Source organism: Saccopteryx leptura, chromosome 11, assembly GCF_036850995.1.
Source record: "Saccopteryx leptura isolate mSacLep1 chromosome 11, mSacLep1_pri_phased_curated, whole genome shotgun sequence".
Classification (NCBI taxonomy): Eukaryota; Metazoa; Chordata; class Mammalia; order Chiroptera; family Emballonuridae; genus Saccopteryx; species Saccopteryx leptura.
Window position 1 is genome coordinate 75,242,660 of NC_089513.1, and position 18,801 is coordinate 75,261,460.

The window sequence follows — 18,801 nt, forward strand, 5'->3', positions numbered from 1 at the left end:
TGTGTCTAACCTTCAGAGGGAACGCGATGGCCCAAATAAACGGCTCAATTTCTTCGGCAGAATTGTTCGTGAAAGTAAACCGGGAAACAGATCCTGCTCCTGCTGCTCAGCTTTCCCGACCCCACGGGCAGAGCCAGAGGTGATAAGAAACCCGGCAAACAGAAAAGCAGGGGCCGAATCTGCATGGCCGTGAGTTCCCGCTGCAGCTCAGTCCACGGGCATCTCCCCTGTCCACCTGCCCCGGGACAGCCTCGGCCCAGCCCCCACTTCCTGTCCTGTCTCCATTTCCCTCACAGCAGAGAGAGAAGGGGGATTTCCAACCAATGCCAGCAGGGTTTTCCGGTCCCTTTATTCACAGGAGCTGCGCCCAGCGCCCAGCTGAGGAGAGCCGTGCTGGGTCCCATCCGGCGTCCCACCGTGGGGAGGACCAGGACCAGAGGCTGGCTGAGGGCTGCCCTTCAAAAGTGAAAACCACAAAATACTCATCGTGTCCTACACCCAGAGAATAATGTTATCAACTGTAAGTGAGCTCATAAAACACTTGTTTACATTGGAAAGACAGCTATTTTTAGCACCTGTGCTCCTAAGACAATGAGTGTTGTAACCCGGTGGCAGACTGGGAGCGTCCTCAATGAACAGCCATCGTTGTGGGAAGGAGTGCAAACCTGAGGCAAGTGCAGAAAATAAACAGGAACATGGCCACAGAAAATTAGGGGCTGCTTTGTATTCTCCACCAATTCCCACAACTACAGAAATGTTCTACTTTAATATTAATCTTTCTCCTTTTCAAGTGAAGTCTTTAAAATCTGTTTTACTCTTCCAAGTGAAAACTAAATCTCGTCAGAACTAGTAACTACAAATATGATGACATCACAGGTCGTGAACAACAGTGACGTGGGTCTGGGCTCCTCCGTCTGTAATTGGGGAGCACAGTCTGCTGGTGCTGTGACTACCATTTCCGCCACCGTCCACCAACGCACGAAGGCTTAACCCTTGCAGACGAGTAAGGACGGCAGACCTAGGGGTCGGCTGGCCTCCCGGCCTGCGGCGAGCAGGAGCTGTCTCCAGGGCGCGTGCTGAAGACAGACCGCGGAAGACAGGAGAGAACGCGGACCTGCCAGCAGAGTCGATACTCTGGCGTCCAGCGCCTGCGAACAGGTGGGAAGGCAGCCGGGTCGGCAGCTCCGGCCACCCCCCCGCTTTTCCGCACCCGAGGTGGGCAGGCTGGCGGAGGTCCAGCTGCCGGACAGGAAGGGATTAGGAGGGCCCGGCGGGAGGAGGTGGCAGTTTCTGAAACCAGAGAGCCCCAGTCGAGCTCGTGAGGGGGCTCTCGGTTCTGTCCTGGGTACCGTGCTGCCTTCTATTTCGAGGTGAGACACAGGGCAGGAGCAGCTAACAGGCAGCGGGGGCTGGGGCTCCCCGGGCAGAGGGGGAGGAAAGATGGGGAGGAAAGATGGGGACATGGAGGCAGAGGGTCCGCCAGGGAGTGGGGGGACGCTCTGGGGGCCGAGGAGGGCAACAAGCCCCAAGCACACTCTAGGTTTTTCTTCAAACATTATTTCTAAGAAAACAGAAGTGCATTAAAGAAAAGAACTGGACCAATGATTATGAGCCAGTTTAAAACAAGACACATACAATGTTCAACTGCCTTCCTAATCCAGTGTCCCACGTGATCCTCCTAGTCAAATACTAAACATAAAAGCTAAGTTTTTTCATCATTTCCCAAATGACAACTCATTTCTAAAAAGTGAGTACATGGGCAGAAAGAAAGGAGTTTTCCTATACCAGTAGAAAAACTTGCAGTTTAAAAACTGGATTATCATATCACTTCAGCCTCTTGGCTAAGAGCAAGCACCCATTCTTATAAATTTAAAAACTGGATTATCACTTCATTAATCAGCTCTAAGGGCTCTAAGTACTGAAGAGACGGCCAATGCTCTATTAGTGCACAGCAAGCCAACTGCTTCAGCGAGTAACGCTTACTTGATTAAAATGAGAAGAAAGACATGCCTCAGATGCAGTTCTAAAATAGTCAGGAAACAGTTTTATAAACAAAATAGAAAGTTATACTTCTCAGACTTCTGATGTTATTAGTCTTCTCCGTTTATGTTATCCTCAGAAATGTTCACATCTTTTTAACCAAAAACTGTGAAAAATCCTGATTAAAATCATCTCTAAGAAAGACATCTAAAAATGTCATAAAACCAAAGAGTAAAGCTTATTCCTGAGAAAACCCCCCTTCTGGTCTGGGATGAAGGCCACCAGAATGTCAAGTCTTTCTACAGGATCCACACCTAAAGCATGCTGCGATTATTTTCCTCAGAAGCGGAGCAATTTGAGGTTGATGACCTCTGGTAAGTAAAACATATGAACAAGATGTAATTTAAAGTTTTAAAATCAGGTTAAAATTCTTTTTAAATTCTATTTCGTGAGACGAACGAGCCGCTGCAAGCCCCGGATATACGGGTAACGTGTGGATGTGCGTCACCAGAGCAGCCACAGAAAAGAAGAACGAATTAATAACGCAGTCCAATTTCACAAGTGTCAGAGCTAAAACCACCATCGCACACAGCGTTCAGGTCTGTGCGTGCGGGCCGCGAGCAGGGTGACAGCCGTGCCCCCGGGAGAGCGGCTGACGCACCTTCCTGGTGGCCTCACAGTCCCTCCGAGGAGTGAGATAATGCCACCTTGCCCTCAGCTGACAAAATGGCTTAAAATGTTTTTCAGAGCTTCAAATTTTCAAAACCCAAGTACAGTTTCCAAAACCAAAGAAGTGGCTGAATAAACTTTCCGCTTCTGCCATTTCACCAGCCGTTTGTGAGGTTCCCAGCGGGGCCCGTCCTCTGCTCGGTTCCAACATCACCAGCTGCCCGCTCAGTTCTAAGCCTACCAGCTGTGTCCTCCTCAGAGGGAGGACCGGGACTCGGGGCCAGAGTCCTGGAGAGGGTGGGTGTCCTGGAGGTGAGCGGAAGCCCCCACTCCGCGGCCGGCCGGCCATGGAGTGGCCGGGAGAGAACAGGGGCCCACAGACGGCAGGGGCGCAGACACGGAGCAGGTCTGGCACGCTCGTCACGGAAGCCCCGGGACGGAGACGCACGTCTGTGAACAGTGAGGCCTGGTTCTGGAAATCCCGCGGCAGGTGAGTGGTACTACAGTAAGTCTGCCGTCACCCGTGTGGTGCAGACTTCGTGAACCAGTCTCGAGGAGCAGGACCATGCGCCTCTCTACCAGAGAAGAGAGACCATTTCACTTACGCTGGGGTCCTGAATTTAACCCACTGCGTGTTCTGTTCCACTGCCCATGTCTGAAGAAATGACGGCCGCCTTCTCTTCCTCTCTCATCTAGGATAGTCCCCCACCATTTTCTTCCCTTTGTGACACTGACACTTTGCAAGAAGGCAGGCGACCAATCTTGCAGAAGTGCCCACAGCTGGGTCTGTCGGGCTGTTTGCTAGTGACAACAGTCACGTTAACTATTTCTCACAGGAAAATGGCACAGGTCGCGTGGGACATCCCCACAGCATCACCGTAGGAGGCACACGTTGGTGTTTAAGCACGAAGTCAATTTCCACGTTAGATCTACATGTGAGGTAATACTGGCAACCATGTTGACATCTAGATGTTTCATCAAGTATTTCTAGCAGACTAGACAAAAAAAAAAAGAATTTGTTTTCTCTCTCTCCCCTTGATGTTCTTGGCATAGTGTTCTTAGTCTCCCAATATATACAGAATAACATAATCACTCTTACTTTGGTTATCAGTCACTGACTGTCAACTCAGGACAGCACCAGCATTCCCTGGAACAATCTGGTTGCGGACGTGCGCTCACTAACTCACGTTTGTAAATGCGGTGTTAAGAGAAACTCAACAGTGTATTAAGCCATCAAATCACACAGAAGTAACTACAGATTTGCCATCACATAAAAACGTTAGCATACTCTGCTTTTAGCTAAAGCCTCCAACAAGGCATTATTCTTATTTCAAATGTTGTTCTAGAATCCCCGGCTTCAAAGAGCACCTGACATGTCTTATAAGGAGGACACAGTAAAGGAGAATCTACTTTTTCTTGAAAGAACACAAATCAGTATAATGATGAATATTAACTAAAATAAGGATCTCCCAAATTTGGTTCTGTGATCAAAGTAAAAAGTACATTTATACTTAATTCAGAGTGTATACGTGTGAGGGTATGTGTATGCACATACACACATATATATTTGGGATGTTAAGTAGTAACTATTTTTAAAACAGTAGATGCAATAAATCCTAAGACCGTAAAATAAGTTAGTACAAAAGTCATACCTGAGTAAAAATATTGTGTGTTTGGCTTAAAATCCACCTGGCATCAGCATCAGGTGCTACTATTAATTTCAAGGTCCCAACATACACGTCGGAACATAAGGTCCAGAAGTGCTGCTCTTGTAAACTGTAAACTCCTTGTAACTGCTGCACCTGAAACACAGAGGGCAGACATTAGGATCAATCACGGAGAAGTGCCCCCCTTCTGTTACCAGGCAACGTGTCAGTGGACATGTGGTCTACCCTCTAGTCCACTGGGGGGGCTGAGTTCATTCACCAGTGCCCCCACGTTCTCACTACATGCCAGCTGCCAGGACAGGCGGGTCTGGGAAGCAGGAATGAAGACATAATTAATGATCTAGAGACTGAAGGAGGAATGAGGGAACTCACACGATGAGAAGGCTAGTTCTGTGCAGAGTACGGGGCTGGAGCCAGTGTTTCTCAACGGGACGCGTGCAGACAGCACAGTTCTGAGACGACTGTTAAAAATACAGGACCTCTGCACCCTCAGTCCCAGGGACCTGGACACCCACATACACCCTTCCCCAAGCCACGCGACCAGCAAGGAGGAAGGCTGTCTCAGAGCTTTTCCAATGGCTCCTCCATAAGGTTTCCACAGCCTCAGGCTGACAACCACTGGCAAGACAAACCCATGAAGGTTGTAAAAAAAGTATATGCAATTTAGCAAATTACAAAATGAAAAAGGAAGAGCCACTACAAGAGATTTTAAAGCCATAGAAGGGAATACTCTGAACAATGCACGAGGACATCACCATGAGAAAATACAAAACATTACAACCCGCAGACTCGGAACACTCTCACCACCCGCACTGCTGCGAGCCTGCGGACGCCAGCATTCTGGAGTCTGGGCCGTCTAACAGCCTAGTGACCGGCTGTTTCTGGCCTCACACCTCTCCCAGCAGCCTGTTACCTCAGGTCAGATGCTGCTGCTCCTCTGCTCAAAAGCCTCCAGTGGCTTCCCATCCCCCTGAGGAAGCCCACGCTGACGTGATCTGTGTCGCGTGCCCACCCCGTCCCCTGTCCTCCTGCTCCTTTGCCCCCGCGTCCTCAGCGGCCCCAGCTCCTCCCCACTCCGAAAAGTCAGGACCTTTGCTGTCCCCACTGCCTGGAGCGTCCTTCTGTCCAGACCTCTGCCTGGACCACACTGGGACTTGACTCCAACGGCCTCTTCTCCGGAAGGCCATCTGCTGCACCCTACCCGACATGAACATGACGTCGTTTGCACGTTTCTGCTCGGTTCTACTTTTCAGCACACACTATCACACCGCACAACATCTATACTCTTTACAGGGCTCACCGTCTGTCCCCTCCGGCAGAACACAAGCTCCGCAGGCAGAGGCTGACTTCTGTCCCTCTGGTTTCTATTAATCAGGACCGAAACCAGAGCCGGCCCACCCAGAGCTCAGGAAATTCTATATAAATGAACAGTGCAACCTTGGGGCTGGCTGCGCAGTGCCTATACTAGCACTGGGGCGACACAGTGCTTAGCGCGGTCTCTGCACGATGAGGACGTGAGGCCTGTGACGGTCCACGCCTCTGTGGCGATCGTGTCCCAGTGCACGTGTACACCAAAACACTGCACACCTTAGACACACACAATTTTCATCGGCCATTTTTACTTTTCTATAGCTTGGAAAAAATTTAAAATGAAATAGGAAAAAGACATTAGCAAAACCCCCACAACTCTGAACACCCGGACAGAGTGGACGGGTTTCTGGATATACAGAAAATGCCGTGACACAACCACAAAAAAAACACAATGTGAAAGAATCACTAAAAACTGAGAAGCAAATAAAAGTTCTCTTTCATAAAGCCCCAGTCCCAGAGGGCAAATTTCAAGGGACATATGACCTCTTAGTTTTTTCAGAAAATAGGAAAGATTTTATTAGTAAGAAATGGCCCATTCAATATGTGGTCCTCACATTAGCAAGAAATAATCTTGACCCCCAACCAGGTAAAGACAGTTAATCATAAGCTGATTTCTCTTGTAAATTAAATAAGCTAAACCCAACAGTATATTAAAAAATAACATATAGACTAAGCTGGGTTTATCCCAAGAGAGAAAGAGTCAACACCGGGAACTCTATCGCTGTTATTCTTCAATAATGAAGTCAAGGAGAAAAATCAGTCATCTCAATAAAAGCTTTATAATTCTTTAATAAAATTCCACACCTATTTACGATAAGGGGAAAATTATTAGCAGGACACTTCCTTAATAAAAGCTATCTACCAAAATGTACAGAAAACATTTATAAAAGAAACCTTAGATGTTATTCCGCAGAAGATCAGGAAAAAGACAAAAACGCTCAAATCATGCTACTGTTCAATATCTCTGTACAGATCAGGAAGGAATCAACGAAGATCAGTGCCCAGAAGTTAAAAGAAAGGCTCAATGGAAACTGATATTTATAACAACTACAGTGGTTGAAAAAGAGAAAGAGGTCTCTAAGACCCGGAAATAACACGGAGCTGGATGACCAATGAACGGCCCAGTGGGGATTTTCAGAGCCACACAGAAGTTCACCCCAAAAGAACAGGGAGGTCTTTCTGAATTCTGAGATTCTCCGATTGTTAAGTAATCTATTCCGATCTGACCCGTGGGGACACAGTGGATAGAGCTGGAACGCTAGGGACCCCATTTCAAAACCCCCAAGGTCGCCAGGTTGAGCGTGGGGTCACTGGCTTGAGTACGGGATCACTGACATGAGTCAGAAGGTCACTGGCTTGAGCAAAGGGTCAGTGGCTCAGCTTGAGCCTCCCCTGCACCCCCAGAGCCCCAGCCAAGGTACGTATGAGAAGCAATCAATGAACAACTAAAGTGAAGCAACAGGGTTGATGCTTATCTCTCTCCCTTCCTGTCTCTCTCTCTAAAAAAAGGGAAAGGAATCGATTTTGGATGTTAATTAAGGTAAAGTTGAACTTATATCTGTGAAAAGTACCTATTTTTATCAGAATTTGGTGAATGCAGGCATCATTCTGTATGAATTCCCTGAGAGCGGGTGGGACCCCAGTGACAGCACCCACTGCGCCCCTTCTGGTGAGGGGCGGCGGCGGAGGCTTCCTCTTTCCGGGCCCTCACGACAGGGGCGAGACCTCACATCCTCTGCGGTGGGTGTTCTAAGTGACACGGTCCCAGAGCGCCCCGCCGTGAGAGGACCCCCTGCCTGCCCAGGACGCAGCCTCAGCACACAGCATGGCTACGTCGTCCTCACGTTCACTGCGTGGGCAAAGCGTGGCTCCAGGTGAAACCCATGTGGCCGGGCCTGCTGACACGTGCTGGGTGCGGCGTGTGGTGTCTGAGTCACGTGAGTCGGGACCCTGACTCAGCCCTGCGCATGTGCGACCCTGGAGGAGGTTCCTGGTCAGGACAGAAACATCTGCCAATCACTTGGCGCTGGGCCAGCTGGTGGCGGGCACCCGACGGATGGCCCTTCTTCCTCCTCGATCCCCGCGCCGTAGGATCACAACCATAATGTCAACGGGCAGCACCTCCCTCTCCCTCCACCGAGAGATGACCTCAACGCCCTTCTCCTCTGGCCCTCACTGTGCATGCCACCTCCGCACACCGACCAGAGCGCGGAGGCAGAGACCCGCACCCGCCGGGGACGCCGGCCACCCCCACCCCCACCACCACCCCCATCCCCGCCGCGTACACACTTCCCGCCTCCCTCGGGCGGGGGCAGGCCCCGCCCTACACTGGACTCCCCCGCAGTGCCACGGGGTCCACTCTTTATCACCTGCTCCAGCACGTCACTCCTTTGGGAACCTTCCTCGGGACCACATCATCAACTTCTCCCCCCACCCCCGACTGTTCCCACCACACGAACGCGCCCAGAACTGTGCTGTACACCACACAAGTCGCTAGACCCAAGTGGCAGAACACAGGACAATGAATAAAATGAGATGAGCTGTGCTAACCACACGCCACGGGTGTCCGGTGACACCCACATCCCAGCGCAGACGACAGACCCTCCCATGACTGGGGAGCGTTCCACGGGCTCGCGCCGTCCTGAAAACAAACGCCCTCTCCCGGTTCTGCATCCGAGCCAAGCCATCATTCCTTGGCTCCCTTCAACAACCTCCGTTCGGAACAGAGTTGTCTGCAGTTCCCAACCCACTCCCTCAATCTACTCAAACCACCAGCTCTCCCCCTCCGCGGAAACCGCGCTTATCGAGGTCACGATGCTCGGGACGCCCCAGTGACCACTCTCTGTCCCCACCTCGCCCGCCTCTCAGCGGGCTCTGGGGCTGCCCACGCTGCAGTTCTTCAGCCCCTCCCCCCTCCCTGCCCTCCCCACCTGAGCTCTAAGTCTGGAGTGGACAGCACAGCTGAGAGAGCCTGAGCGAATTCTCCCTCCCAGGGTGATCTACAAGCCTAAGGTCTTCAATGTGTTGATATGCTGATGACTCAAAACTCCTCCCAGTAATCTGGCCCTAAACCAGCAGATCTGCCCACCCAACGCCTAACCTGATATTTCCCTAGAAGTCTAGCTGGCATTTCAGTCTTTGCAAACCCTGAATAGAACTCTTAATTTGGGGGGATTTTTCCGACCTCAAACCTGTATCAATACAGCCTCAATCCTAACCAATAGTATTGGCAGCTACTCAGGTGTAAGTAGACACCTTTCCTCCCCTCCACTGATGTAGTCCATCTCCAAGAACATATCCAGAATGTCTCCTTCTCTATCGCCATCTGCACTGCGACCACTGGAGTCAGGCCACCGTTTGTCCACTCAGAGGACGAGTCAAGCCGCCGTTTGTCCACTCAGAGGATGAGTCAAGCCGCCGTTTGTCCACTCAGAGGACGAGTCAAGCCACCGTTTGTCCACTCAGAGGACAACAGCCTCGTAACTGGTTTCTCTGCATTCACTCCCTAGAATTCGCTCTCTAATAGCAAACAATAATCTTTTAAAAACTTTTTAAATTTTTATGACGCTCTTCCTGCCTAAAAGCTTCCCAATGTTCCCCATTTCATTAGAATTAAATCTAAACCTCTTAGCAAGACGCAGACCCCTGTAAGACTGGCCCCTGCCTTCCTCTCCAAACCTGCCACCACCTTCCTCACTCCTCCTGCCTCGGCCACCCGGGCTGTCTGTGTGCACACACTGCGTCCGTCCCACCCACGGACCTGTCTGTGTGCACACACTGCGTCCGTCCCACCCACGGACCTGTCTGTGTGCACACACTGCGTCCGTCCCACCCACGGACCTGTCTGTGTGCACACACTGCGTCCGTCCCACCCACGGACCTGTGTGCACACACTGCGTCCGTCCCACCCACAGACCTGTGCTCCCCTCTTCCTTGGCCCGGGCACTTCTCTCCAGGGTGTGCCCGTGTCCGGTTCCATCTCGCCACCCAGATTTCAATATCTACCACTTGACCCTAGTTCCACTATAGGGACGACCACTGAGGTCTTTATTGACGGCTTTGCTCTCCAGGACCTCAGAAGACTACCCGACACTGGGCGGGCTCAAACAATGCACTGAGTAAGCGCTTCCAGCATCTGTTGTCCACATCTGTACACTGCAAGAGCCGCTCGGGCCTCTACCACATTTCTTCAGTGAAGTTCCATATTTTCCGATGATTTTATTCTGGTTTGTATAAATGGCACTCATGGTCAGCGCTGGGTCTTGGGAGAAGGACTAAATTACACACACATGCTGCCCATATTTTAAAGAGTTGAAAACCGTAACCGTCTGGAAGCCCCACATGACCCGACGGCTGGGGAGCTTTGAAACTTACCCTCTGATAGCACTGGGGCAGGGTATTTTCCAACAGGGGAGGCGTCCTCTGCATCAGTATCCCAACAGACTCTCTTAAAAGAGGAATCACACTAAAGAAAAGGAAGACAGCACGTTCATTAGGGCCGCATTCCGCCATCGTACCCGCAAGAAAGTAATCACATGCCTCCACTTAGAATATAATGAGATTTGTCAGAGTAATATGAGGAAAAAGAATCTAGTCATTGTTCCAGATTTTTTCCTGTGATCAATGAGTTGTTATCTAAAATAAGAGAGCTAGATAAATGTATAAAGTATAAAACACTTAACTTACACTACTGAATAATAGTATTGAAGCATCTAAAACTCTAAACACAGCAGTTGTTCAACTGTTATTTAAAACCGACTTCAAAGCCCAGAACCTTCCAAGGTAATCTAGACAGCATATTAGGACCAGCCTGTCCTTAACACATCGACTGTATCATACATTTATTTGAATAGTACTGTTAAGAAAAATACAAAGAACAGTAATAAGGTCTCTATTAGTCCAGCTGTTCAGCATTTCCCCAGCCCGACTGTGCAGGTCTCCTTCCTGGTGCTGGAAGCGCAGAGGCCCCGACACAGCAGACCTGGTCCAGAAGCACCGCTGGCCCAGCGAGGGCCCCAGACGTCGGCACCCAGACAGACAGCCAGTCCTCAGGCAGGGCTTGGAAATGGCTGCCTCGGTCCATTTAGATGATCATGTTTGCACACTATTATGGGCCAATGGTGAGGGTGCCTAAGACAGTGGCTTTCTAATGTAGTTCACACCACGTTCACCTCAGAGTCCTGCTGGTTTTCATTTCTGACACAGCCAGCCAGAGTCTCTGAGGGAAGGGGAAGACATCTACCTTCGATAAAAGTGGTTCCAGTGAGCCAGGTGGCCAGGCCCTGCTCGCTGCTCCCATCAGACTGAGGGAGGTCAGAAACAGTGGCGTCACACCTGCTAGCTCAAGCCCGGGCTCTCCTAAACATGCAGGATTTCAGAATTCCCACCGTGACCCCTCCCGAGTCCAGCTGCATGCGGCGGAGGGGAGCGGAGCACACACCTTGCGGGGAAGGTCGAGGTGAAGTGTGACTCAGTGAACCCACAGCCAACACCTCTGGCCGGATGCATGAAAGATGCATGGGCAGCGGCAGGCGCCTCAGAATCTGGGTTAAAGAGAGAAAAGGGCCCAGGAAGACATCAGGAGACCACCCAGACTCTCAGTGTGCAGTGGCAAGGACGTGGACAGGGAAGGTCACAGCAGGGCTGAGACGAAGAGGAAGACTAAGCAGACGCTCAGAGAAGTGACTGCACTACGGGACACAGTGACGGAGCGCCAAGGAGCCGCTGGAGGACTCAGAGCCCGGAGGCGAGGGCCCTCACAGACACGCACACGACAGGTTCCAGTGAGGTCTTCTTCCGGCAGACAGTGGTCAGAGCCGGGACGATCACACGCCACCTGAATTCCTTCTTCTCCCTTAAACCCCCACGCTCCAAGACACCAAGTTCTCACCACCTGACACCCTAAATATCTCCTGACTCCACTCCCTCCCCTCCCCTCCACTACACACCCCTATAATAACCTACCTCTCCCCCTCCTCTCCACTACACACCCCTACAATAACCTACCTACCTCCCCCTTCCCTCCACTACACACCCCTACAATAACCTACCTCCCCCTTCCCTCCACTACACACCCCTACAATAATCTACCTCCCCCTTCCCTCCACTACACACCCCTACAATAATCTACCTCCCCCTTCCCTCCACTACACACCCCTACAAAAATCTACTTCCCCCCTCTACTCCACTACACACCCCTACAATAACCTACCTCCCCCTTCCCTCCACTACACACCCCTACAATAACCTACCTCCCCCTTCCCTCCACTACACACCCCTACAATAACCTACCTCCCCTCCCCTCCACACCCCTACAATAACCTACCTCCCCCCTCCACTACACACCCCTACAATAACCTACCTCCTCCCCTCCACTACACACCCCTACAATAACCTACCTCCCCCTTCCCTCCACTACACACCCCTACAATAACCTACCTCCCCTCCCCTCCACACCCCTACAATAACCTACCTCCCCCCTCCACTACACACCCCTACAATAACCTACCTCCCCCCTCCCTCCACTACACACCCCTACAATAATCTACCTCCTCCCCTCCCTCCACTACACACCCCTACAATAATCTACCTCCTCCCCTCCCCTCTACTACACACGTGTACAACAATCTACCTCCCCCCTCCCTCCACTACACACCCCTACAATAATCTACCTCCTCCCCTCCCCTCTACTACACACCCCTACAATAATCTACCTCCTCCCCTCCCCTCTACTACACACGTGTACAACAATCTACCTCCCCGTGGGTTATTAGAGCAGCCTCCCGAGTGGTCCCCTTGCCTCTAGTCGTACCTCCTCCAGCCCACTGGGAAGCATAGCTCAGTGACCCGCAGCTTCAGAGCTGGGCCCCACGACCCCTGCCTCCCAGTGGTCATGCTCATCATGTGCAATCTCCTCCCCTGAGTGGGGACGGACCCGTCGAGGGCTCGATGCTCACAAACAGAGTATGGCCACAGTGACGCGATGTCACTTCCAGGATTAGGTTAAGAGACTCGGGCCTCCATCTCGTGCCTCTGCTCTCCTGCTCTCCTGTGCTCGCTCAGAGCTGCCCTGCTGGGAGCTGTCTTATGGGGCGCCTCGGGGCCCAGCGGAGACTCAATACTGTCCACACCCAGCTCAGTGACCTAGAAGTGGGTTCTCCCCCAGGTGAGCCCTGGACGGCAGTTTGATCGCTGCTTTGTGACACCCTGAGCCACAGAGCCCGGGACTCCTGAACCAAGGTGAACCACAAGATGACAATGTGTATAACTTGTTATGCATCCACAGATCACTAAGATAAGCACTCCTTATAAGGCTGTCAGACTAATCCATCTGAAATCACTATCTGAGCCTCTCCCTCCCCCATTAAACATCTGTTAAAAGCCCGCACTGCACTGCCTGGGACCAAGCTCAGCTCTTGAACGTGGCATGTGTTTGCCTCTGGCCCCTCTGGCCGGACCTCCGGTCCTCCTCGCTTCCACTTTCAGCTCTGAACACAAACACACAGGCCTGTGCTTCCCGCTGCTTCCGCCTCGCAGGCTTTGGCCCCGGCTGCAGCCTCCGCCTGGGATGTCCCTACACCGCCCTTTCAACCGATTCCCGCCCCTTCTGTGACATCTCAAGCGTCCGCCCTTTTCGGGCACAATTCCTAATCCCACGCTGTCCTCTGAACTGTATGGCGTGTCCTCTCCGTGTCCCGAGGGACTGGCTGGAGGAACACTGGGCAGCCAGAGGCAGGTGATCGACGGCGAGGCCGGAACACCCGTCCTGCTCCCTCCGAGGAGCCGGGCAGGGTCCGTCCCCTGCACTGCACCGTCACCACGCAGGCAGGCGAGGACGCCCTGGCCAGGCCCGCAGGCAAAGGGACACCAGACAGCAGACCAGAGGTGCGATGCAGCCGGCACGGTGTTCTCCTTCCCTCTCTCCCTCTCCCGCAGCACTCCAGCAGACCAGAGGGTCCTTCCCTCTCTCCCTCTCCCGCAGCACTCCAGCAGACCAGAGGTGCGATGGATGCAGCCGGCACAGTGTTCTCCTTCCCGCTCTCCCTCTCCCGCAGCACTCCAGCAGACCAGAGGGTCCTTCCCTCTCTCCCTCTCCCGCAGCACTCCAGCGCGGTGTTCTCCTTCCCGCTCTCCCTCTCCCCGCAGCACTCCAGGGAGGAGGGAGGCTCTGTCACAGGATGCCGGACACACTGAACTTCTGTGTTCATCTCTCCTACTCTCCTCACTACCCTTCTCAGAAAGTGACACACAAAAGCAGTTCCCCGAGAATAACTGTTTGAGAATAAAGAAAAAGGTGGGGTTTTTTCCAAGTACCTCTTAAAGTTAGCTATTGTGATCATTTCTTCTCTAATCTTTAGCCCAAGGATCTGCTAGTAATGCCTGGAGAGACCCAAGATGGAAAATGCACCCAGCTGGAAATCATGGTACTTGGGCTTGGATTCCACTACTGAACAGCCTGGACAACTGGTAAACCTTCCTGTTTTCCCACCCACAAAACAGGGGTGTGGATTAAATATCTAGACAATCGCTTCCATTTTATTTTTCATTCAGTAAAAAATGAAAAGGTCTAGAGACGGAGAATGTACTTGGAATGAAAGAAAATATAAGTTGCTTTATATACTAAAAAACAACCCCCCCACACAGACAACAGTCACCAAATGAAGTAAGCTACGCTTAAAGAAATTATTTCTTCCATCACTAGGTAATCCTGCGGGTGAATTTACTAAGCAATCAACACAAATAAACTCTTACTAAGCGCTACTATAGGCTTTGCTGGGCATCATTCTCTAGAACCAGGCGGAACCTTACCCTAGCGCTGCAGAAATGGAGGTCCGCCGTACCCGAGCATCCCGTCTGGGGCACAGCTGGGGAATGGGAGAACCGCAATACCAACACCGGTTTTCTGACTTCAAATTTAATGTTAAAAGTTCAAGTTAACAAACCTTCCCTGTATGCCTCCCATGTGCCCAGTCTGGGCGAGGCATCGGAAATAAAAAGGCTAACAACGCACACTACCTTACTTACTTCAAAGGACCTCGTAACTATGGAGAAAGCCCCGAGTGACGTGAGGCAGCGCAATCAGCCCCAAGCGCTGGGGAGGGCCCGCCATCTGCATCAAAACAGCTGCAGACTATGCCCTTAGCCACTGTCATGCCCCACGGGCTTCGGGGGACACTTTTCTTTATTGGTAGGTCGATAACTTACTACTAAATAAACCTTTAAAAAGAAAGAAAAGTGGGAGGAAGAGACCGAGGACTCCCAGGCCACAGAAGACAGACTGAGCAATGATGGTACTTAAGCGATAGGTGTGAAGGATCTTTCTGCAAGTTGACAGATTTTTTTTTTTTTTTTTGCAAGTGTCTTTTTGCTGGTTTGGACAGAATTATAATAAAATGTTTACATCCGAAAGCAGCAAACATGTCCCCAAAGCACACTCACTTTCCCCAGTGAGAGCTGTCAGATAAGGTAAGCGTGTACGCAGGTCATCGGCAGATAAGGTAAGCGTGTAAGCAGGTCGTCGGCAGATAAGGTAAGCGTGTACGCAGGTCGTCGGCAGATAAGGTAAGCGTGTACGCAGGTTGTCGGCAGATAAGGTAAGCGTGTAAGCAGGTTGTCGGCAGATAAGGTAAGCGTGTACGCAGGTTGTTGGCAGATAAGGTAAGCCTGTACGCAGGTCGTCGGCAGATAAGGTAAGCGTGTACGCAGGTTGTCGGCAGATAAGGTAAGCGTGTACGCAGGTTGTCGGCAGATAAGGTAAGCGTGTACGCAGGTCGGCGGCGGGGCGGGGAGAAGAGGACCCTTGCCACCCTGCGGCGGGATGCCACTGGAGCCAGGGTCAATTTCTGTAATGATTTTGAAGGTCAGAAAACGTAAAGGAAACCTGTAGGAAACTCTATTTTTGCCTTTGGAAATTGTGTTTGGCTCAGGAGTGTGGGCCCATGTTTTTCTGATTAACTCCTGTGAAGGGAGCCCTAGAGCAGGCGTGAGCCTGAGTGCGTCCAGCCATAATGAAAGGATAGGGAAAAAGACAGGGCGGCAAATTCCTGACTGAGCTCAGACTCGGAGCTGCATCCAAACCCCAAAAGTAAGCATTTGGAAACAATTAGAGGTTCACTTCTGGCTGACTAACTCAATTCTGGCTTTAACAATGAAGCACCATTTCCCTAGCATATAGGAAAGGGAATGCGTCATTTGCTACATGACTTTACCAGTACAGCCGGGTAATAATTTTATTCTTCAAAAGCTGAAGGTAGATCAAATTTATAATCATATGATCACAAACATATATTTAAATGTGAAAGCTTAAATCCTAGCAGATTAAATAAGCAAGTTAGTTATTATTCTCTATTGTCAGTAACTTTGCAAATCAAAATATATTCAAATCTTATGCCAAAAGCAGCTTTCAGTGAAAGAGTCTCACCATTTCAACAATAAAATGAATGGGTATGCAATCATAAAACTTCTGAAGAACTTCGGACTAGAGATAGTCATAATGTGTCAACAATAAAAGATTTCAGAGCTGAAACTACTATTTAGATCGAGAATAAATATCTATTATGAATAAGTTAAACATAATTACTAATTCAACTTTTTGAACTGGTGTATGAGCTAAGTTCTCCTGCATATTTTCAGCATTACTTATAATATATAAACAGAGAAAATAGCTGTATTTTTTAAAAGAACACATAAATTTGAAGGCCTGGTATATGTTATATATTCCAAAATGTTTAGTGGATAAAAAAGCCAAAGATAATTGACCTAAAGTTGCAATGTATGCTACATTTAGACCTGGTGGCCCTTGGCAAGCTGTTAATATGCAGTCATATTTGCGTAAGTACAAGTATTCCATAATAATGAACAATTTTACCTATTAACCCAGAATTTCATAAGCCAAATAAAGAACAGAAAGCCCCAAACCCCAAGGTTTCCAAGGCCTATGGTTTAAATTGAGTGCAGCACTACTGTGCTCCGTCACGGGAAAAGGGAGACCCAGACCAGCCGGGAACTGGGAGCAACCATGGAGAAGCTGCCCTGAAACATCTGGAGCTCGGTTATAACACTTTCCGCAGCTGGTCTCTAACCCGAAAGCATTCGTAAACAATGTCAGATTAGTAAATAATTAGTCACTCTTTGTTTAGACAACACTTAATAATCTTTAAAGTGCTTTCATAAAATTTTTCTAATTTGCTCTTCACAACAAATTTAAGTAACCTTAAGAAAATGTTGGAATCCCAGATGGAGGCGAGATCACTAGAGATGGCTGAGACCAACTCCTCCATCTAACGGAAGGGAAAACCGCCCCAGAGATGAAGAGGACTCCTGTGCTGCCTGCCTTGTGGAGGCGAGGGGCGGGGCTGGGGGCGGGTCCCAAGGTTCCAGCTCTCCGCCCCCCCCCCCCCCCCCCAGTCTCATCAGGGCTAGTTCTCTGTCCTCCGGAGTCAGACTCATACCCCATACCCTGTATTCCTAGTGCCCAGCATGGTGTTCGGAATACAATAAGCACTTGACACAGGTCATCTGAATGTATATTTTAAAACTTCAAACACTAGTGGAAAATTATTAACATCCAGAACAGCTCTTGTTTGACATGACTTTCAACCCTGCACAATAATAGCTAAATAGCCAAAGAATCTTCTTTCTTTTTTTTCTGCTAAAGAATCCTACACTCTGTTCAAGTACAGGTGAGAAAGGATTCCATGTACTTGGGCAGCAGCAAGCAGCACTCCCGGTCGTGCTGGGCAATTTATTATCTTCACAATAGCTCTTTCTCCATTCTAATGAATAAGGAACTAAAATCACACCAGCAATGTAAGTAAAAAAATAACAAGTCCCAAAATGACCTATTATGTCTCCATGAAGAACAAAGGGGTGGACAAGGGCGGCAAACGAACGGGATTCACGCTGACGTGCGGTCAGGACTAGGAAACCGGAAGCGACGATGGGATCAATGACCGAAGAGGGCAAAGAGCGCCACAGACAGATGGCTCCGAAAGAAGGCTGCGCAGGAGTGTGTTCATACTGTTCGTACTTTAAGGAAACCTGCATTTCAAAGAGTACACAGTGAAGAGAGAGGATTTTGTTTGGAAAAACCAGATGGCACCCAAGAAATATTTATGAAAACTACCAAGATCAAGTTAATTACTGGCTGATAGCTTCAGTGATACTAGTTTTAGTTTCTTACTTGGTCCAGCGAAGCGCTTGTCAATGCTGTAGCTCCTCTGGGTCGGTTTTTTCTACTGTTTTTCTATTCAATGTTTCATTTATCTACTCCAATCTCGATTTCCTTCCTTCTGACGACTTTGAGTTCTTTGTTCTCCTTTTTTCTAGTTTCTTGAGGTGTGAGGTTAGGTTGTTGATTTCAGGTGGTTCTTCCTTTTTTTTTTTTTTTTTTTTTAAAGAGATTATTTATGAGTTTCTTTGAGCCAAAATTGACATCTGCCAGGAAGCAAGATCTCAAATGCTCTTTTAAAAGCAAGCATTACTATGAAGTCTTTCTTAACATTGCTTTCGCCGTATCCTGTGCGTTTCGGTATGTTGTGTTTTTGTGTTCACTTGCCTTCAGGTATTTTCTAATTCTCTGCGAGTTTTTCAGGACCCAATGGTTGTTCAAGATTGTGCTATGCTTCATCTCCACAGTTTGGGATTTCCGTGCTTTCCTTCTGCTATTGACTTCCGGTTTCATTCTGTTGTAGTCGGAGAAGAGATTTCGCATAATTTCAATCTTCTAATATCTGTTAGGACTTCTTTTGTGCCCTGACATACAGTCTGTTGAGGACAATATTCCATGGGCACTTGAGAAGGTGTATTCTGCGGCTGTTGGCTGGAGTGGTCTGTATATGTGGGGCCTGAATGTTGTTCAAGTCTTCGCTCTCCTATTGATCCTCTGTTTGATTGACAGATTGATTTCCTGGCTGCTCCATCCACAGCTGAAAGTGAGGTGCTGGTATTTCCTATCACTGTGTTGCTTTCTGTTTCTCCCTTTTCATCAGTGTTTGCTTCATACAATCAGACGCTCTGATGTCAGGAGAATATGTATTGTTGTACCTCCCAGTGCGTAGACTCTCTTATCCTTATGTGATGCCCTTTTGTCTCACGGGACAGTTTTGTCGAATAC

At 49.6% G+C, this 18,801-nt stretch overlaps 1 protein-coding gene across 1 annotated transcript in view; it reads right to left on the reverse strand.

Moving 5' to 3' along the window:
• Positions 1-18,801, reverse strand: part of SLC30A7 (solute carrier family 30 member 7) — a 60,188-nt gene that overhangs the window by 4,587 nt on the left and 36,800 nt on the right. The window contains exons 9-10 of the mRNA XM_066353330.1: positions 10,062-10,152; positions 4,302-4,451 (exon numbers count right to left, since the gene is read on the reverse strand). Of these exons, the coding sequence (XP_066209427.1) occupies positions 4,302-4,451; positions 10,062-10,152 (241 nt within the window). The remainder of the gene's footprint in view (positions 1-4,301; positions 4,452-10,061; positions 10,153-18,801) is intronic.